We start from the raw sequence: 6,076 nt of genomic DNA, 5'->3' as shown, positions 1-6,076 counted from the left end.
CTCTCACTCTTCTGACTCTCCTGTCTATTATCCACTCTCTGTGTCCATGTGTACACATTATTTAGTTTCCACTTATAAGTGAGAACATACAATATTTTCTGTTTCTGAGTTGTTTCACTTAAGACAGTGGCTTCCAGTTTTATCTATGTTGCTGCAAAAGACAGGATTTCATTCCTTTTATGGCTAAATAGTATTCCATTGCATCTGTATACTACGTTTATTCCAGTCATCGGTTCATGGACAATTAGGTTGATTCCATATCTTTGCTATTGTGAATACTTCTGTGATAAACATATGAGTGTAGGTATCTTTTTGATATGATTTTTTTTCTTTGAGTAACACTCAGTAGTGAGATTGCTGGATCAAATAGTAGTTATACTTCTGGTTCTTTGAGATATCTGGAAAATAGTATTATGATCCCCATTTTATAGGCAAAGTACTAAAGCTCAAATGCCAAAAGTATTTGAATAAGGTGAAACTCTTACAGCAGGAGATCTCAGATTCAAATCCAGGAATGCCTGGCTTTAGAGCTGATTATTTTTTCAGTATGTTTTGCTGCTCAGAGCATGTAGCAAAAATAAAGTACAACTAGAATTAGAGTTCCCATTCTACCATCCTTCAGTGGCCATTAAACTCTTTCTTCCAAAGTAGCTAACATGCAGATGCCTGTCCATAAAAATATATCTTGAAACAAAAGATAGTTGTGTTGTTTTCTCATAGTCAGTACCTCCTTGAAAGAACCTGGACCAATCCCTGGTTCTCCATCTCCACAGCACAGATCTTTTCCTCTGGGCTACCCCAAAGGCATCATCCAACCAAGATCCCAGGAGCAGGCATGGAATGAACTCCCAGTGGTTAGAAAACATTTTGAAATTTCCCAATCCAATATTCTACCTTTAATTCTTTTGCAGATCAATTATCTACAAAATAGCATATTATCTTCTTTAGATAATCCCACACGGCCTCTCAGATATGGGTATTGATTTTCATAACTAGGCAGGAACATGACAGAGATGTCCCTCTACTCCACTCTCTCAACTCTCATGACAGGAGTGCAGCTTTGGGCAGAGGCTATCCAGGAATTTTAGAATCACTCTGAGCTTCTCACAAAGATGTAGGTGTCGGAGTCTGCAGCCTTTGGGTCTGTTTTGTGCAAAGAGGTGTATTTATTGTCTTTATTCAAATGAGCTATAATATCTCTTCCTCATTTCCTCCACTGAGAATGTGAAAATCAGAAACACTAGCCTTTTTTGAGGATATTGTCTGTACCACATGAAGTACTAGAAATAGTGATGCACTTCAGAGAAGAATTAGTTGCATCCTGGACATTTGGTGACCAGGACTCCACTTTCTGCAGTCTCCTTGTCCCTGTGTAGAGAAGTCAGCCAAAGGAGATGAGTGTATATGCTGTAATACCCTACAAATGTTTGTTTTCTTTCCACAATACTACTCTCAACAAAACCCTCAGATGGACTAGATGGAAACTGCCTCCCACTGCATAGCCTGATCTTATTCTCAATAGAAAATATTATCAAATACTGCTTTCCCTATGATCAAAATCAGGGAAAACTTTCAACCAAAAATAAACAAAAACATACTTCATGATCCTCATGAAGCAGCAGGAACACAAGCAGGACTCCCAGTAAATTTTCTGTTATTCTTATCTCTTTGGGACCTCAAAAAACCCAACTTTAAAAACTAATAACGACCCGGAACCTCTATGTTTCTGATTAAGATGTTGCAAAAATAGTCTACAATGCAAATCAGAAACAAATTCTCTCCCATCCCCTCCTCTACCATCAGGTCCATCTTCCATTACATACCATGCACAACAGAGAAGTGGGACAAAAGAAAAGAGAAAGACAGGCAACAGAGAGAGTGAGAAATCTAAACTCGGAGTGCATGGAAACCAGCTTGTAGATACTTGGAAATGGCCAGAGAAATGTTCAAATGTGTGCAGCAATAAATAATAACCTGACTTAGGCTAAATGTTTCAAAAGGTAAGAAGTATATTACCCATGTTGACCATATGTGGTGTGCATATAAAATACGTGTAGTGTGTGTTTATCTATACACACAAACTAAGGAGTACCAGTGAACTTAGCAACAATAGTATAGATACCACAGACACCTCACTTTGATAATTGAGTACTCAGGGACCATGATGGAAGGAGGACATCATGCGGTATGCCCTTTTATACTTTTTCAGTTTTAGATCATGTAAATGAAATACCTATTTTAAAAATAAATAAGATCAATTTTATAAATAGGAGAATACATACATTTGCTAATATCTTTTGAAAACAAAAACCTCACAAAGCATTTTTTGGACTTCTTTCTAGGCTGTGACTCCCACCCCACAGAGGAAAACTGTACAGGTGCAAGCCCATCTGTCTCACTGTGTGTCACCCACGACGCAGTAGTACACAGCAGTGTCGCTCAGGTCAACCCGGGGCAGGCTCAGGGTGCTGGACTTTCTGTCAGCAGGGATAAACAGTGAGGCCACTTCATTTGCAACGTTTGTCTTATATCCTTGAATAATAAACCGTGGTCCCTGGTTGGGAAACTGTTGGTACCAGAAGATGTAATCACTTGTGGCAATGTTGTCATGGCTACAGGATATGTTCACTTCCTGTCCTTCATATGAGTCCATGGAGATGGGCTGGGTGGTCTTAGCAAGGCTCCAAGTACCTATGGGAGTAAAACACAATCCTAAGTCCTGTCCTGAAACCAAGGTGAGTTAGACAGTCCCACTCAGCACCCGCACGGTTCCCTCTCACAGTCAAATCCACCCCCACACTCTATTTCCCTGCTGTGTGCATACACATGCAATTTACTTCTCATTTATGTTTTAATACAAAAGTATCATTTATATTTATCCCAGGGAGGCCCATGAAAACATACACAGAAATGTTAGGTCTACTTTCTCCCTCCAATGGACAGATCTTAGGGATTAGAAACCAAGAAAATCTTTGCTGCCCTGAGACACGTCTCACATAAATGCTCAGGAGCTGCCTGGAGAAAAATGGGATCCTGAAGCGATCCCTCTACATCTTAGATAAATAGCAACTGCTAGCAGGCAGAGTTACAGATTCCTTTCCGGCATCATCAGGCCCAGATCCCATTCTTCTCCATCCCAAAATAACTCACTCAGGGTCAGGAACACGATCACTCTTGCCACTTGCCTCATATTCTAGGTGCAAACCAGGACCCAGGTTCTAGGCTCTTCTGCTGTGTCTGAGCTGCAGTAAGCCCAGCAGCAACTGCCAGGGCCAACGCCAGCAGCTGTCACTCAGGGCTGTCCTAGGAGAGCACCCAATAGCAGGGCAGCAGCTCCCCAGAGCGGGGCTCCCCTCGAAGTTCAAATAAACTCCCAAGAAGAGTAGGGAGCAAAAACTACTGGTACTGAAGCACAACAGCCTGAATTTCATTTTAGATCTTTGCAGAGGGCTAATCCCTTAAAGATTTGGTCTAAATGAGGCAATGCTATGAGAGGGTAGATTCCACTGGACTTCTATTCCCCATTACGTTACTGTCCACAGCCCCAGCAGGTGGTCATCTACTGTGTTGGTCTGACACTCATGGACTCATTGACAGTATGTTCTAAGCGTAACCTGCCTGACTTGGTACACCTATGCCCTGCAATGCTCCATTGACCCCTATTTAGCCAAGAAGAAACAGGGAATCCTAATCCTATCCCAAGAAAGAGCACATGAGGCAGTCTGGACTGAACCTACCATCTCACGATTCCCTGGGATTCTTTATAATCCCACCAAGTCCACAGCTAATACCTGCTTCTCAGACCCTGTGTGACAGACACTAAACAGGAACAACCCCCTCATTGGTCCCTAATGACCAGCTAGGATAGGACATTTGGTGTGGAATCACTCACCTAACCACAGAGGACGTGAGGTGACCAAGAAGAAAAGGCACAGGCCGACTCAGACAGACCTAATGCCACCTTGTGATCTTGGACAGGTCACTCCTCTGAGCCTTGGTTTCTTCATCTGCAAAATGTAAACAATAATATGTATTTCAGGGTCAACCTGTAGCAGGTAGTCAACAGCAAACTGTAGTTCCTTTCCCTTTCTTCTCATCTGATTCAGGGTGCAGAGTACCATGGCTGGTAGAAGGCAGTTGTATAGGATTATGTATCTAATTTTTTGTAGTTAGCATACACATTTCCCTCAAGAAATACTTCGTATAAATTCTATATCAGAAGCACAAAAATTGAAAAGAAAAAAACAGTCATTCAGGAAAAGAGCCATATGCAAAAAAGACAGTAGTATTCATTGAATCAACCAAATGCTACAAACAAAACATGTTAGATACATTAATGTGGAAAAGATAATGTTGTGTTGTTGAGTTCTTTTCTCCTATAAGGTTGGGGAAACAATCACTGGAAAATATTTGGGAGGTGCCTCTTCTAGGTCTAGAATTGCTGAAAGCATTCTGAATCCGCAATTTTTCTATTTTCCCATGCAAAAAAAAAATCAGTGAGTGTTGATGACTTCCAGTAACATTTTAACAGAGGAGCTATCACAAGTCATGAAATAAAAACTAGATTTTCCTCAGTAACAAGTGAAGGAGAAAAGTGGTTTTTAAGAGAGACCTGAAGATACTAGAACACCTTGTACAGAAATGAAAATAAATGGGTCATGCTTTACAACGCAGCTTGTTGCAACAGCGACCTCTTGTGGTAACTATATTCAGAAAAAAATGTTTCACACAAGTCAGTAGGTCTCAGATCAGCACAATTTATGGAATGTCACATTTCTTTGTGAACACAATAGCAGCTAGCTTGGTTTGGACTATGGAGTCTATTTTCTGTTATGAAAGAAAACACTGAATGAGAAGTTATACACACTGAATTGAAACAATCCTTTGGATTCGATAGCTGTGCTATTTTGTTCAAATCATCATTTGAGACACAAAATTTCTTCATCTCAGCAGGAGAGATTATAAGGATTAATTAAATGAGCATAAGTAAGTTTTTTCAAACTAAATCATTCTACAAACATACAAATTATTTTTAATGCAGGGAATATCACCAAGCCAAAATGATCTTCCTTTTACAGGCCAAAAAAAATGGAACTTGATGTTTCTCTGCTGCCACCTGTTACCTCACTAAGGTGAATATTACTGGAAGCCACACAACTGGAGATAAAAAACACCAGAAGATTTTCTATGCCTCAGCCTATGGAATGAAAGTAATTATGGATGATAGTGGTGTGTTGTGGGTTGAATTGTGTCTTCCTCCCACCCATAAAATATATATGCATATTGGAGTCTAAATTCCTAGTACCTCAGAAGGTGACCTTATTTGGAGATAGTTTTTACAGAGATAATCAAGTTAAAATGAGGTATTTGGGTGGGCTCAAATCCAAACTGCTGAATGACAACTGGTGCTTTTATAAAAATGGGGAATATGGACACAGAGACAGACAAAAATAGAAGGAAATTTTGAAGAGGTACAGGGAGGAGATGGCCATCTACAAGGCAAGAATGGAAGCCTAGAATAGATCCTTCCATCACAGCTCTCAGAAGGAACCAACACTGCCAACACCTTGACTTTGAAATTCCGTCCTCCAGAACTGTGAAATGATGCATTTCTGTTGTTTAAGTCACCCAGTTTGTGGCCACTTGTTACCACAGCCCTAGCAAACTAACACATGGTGATAATCATTATATTATATTATATTATATTATATATTATGTATGTTGCAATGGTTGACTTTATGTGTCAACCTGGCTAGGCTAAAGGATACCCAGGTAGCTTGTAAAATGTTATTGTGGGGTGTGTCTGAGAGGGTGTTTTCAGAAAATATTTGCATTTCAATTGGTAAACTGAGTAAAGACCACCCTAAATGCAGGTGGGCATCATCCAATTCACTGAGGGCCTGATTAGAACAAAAAGGCAGAGGACTACTATAAGGACACGTGCACACGAATGTTCATTGCAGCACAGTTTACAATAGCAAAGACCTGGAACCAACCCAAATGCCCATCGACGATAGACTGGATAGGGAAAATGTGGCACATATACACCATGGAATATTATGCAGCCATCAAAAAC

At 40.3% G+C, this 6,076-nt stretch overlaps 1 gene segment (V, D, J or C); it reads right to left on the bottom strand.

Annotated features, from left to right (window-relative positions):
- Window positions 1–896: 896 nt before the first annotated feature.
- Window positions 897–3,264, bottom strand: LOC119473611. The segment is given in 2 exon segments: window positions 897–2,691; window positions 3,151–3,264. Coding segments are annotated over 2 exon segments (336 nt in total).
- Between the last annotated feature and the right edge of the window lie 2,812 nt (window positions 3,265–6,076).

This window comes from Cebus imitator, unplaced genomic scaffold (genome assembly GCF_001604975.1).
Source record: "Cebus imitator isolate Cc_AM_T3 unplaced genomic scaffold, Cebus_imitator-1.0 Scaffold170, whole genome shotgun sequence".
Lineage (NCBI taxonomy): Eukaryota > Metazoa > Chordata > Mammalia > Primates > Cebidae > Cebus > Cebus imitator.
Note: the sequence above shows the minus strand (reverse complement) of the source record. Positions and strands in the feature narration are given on the sequence as shown.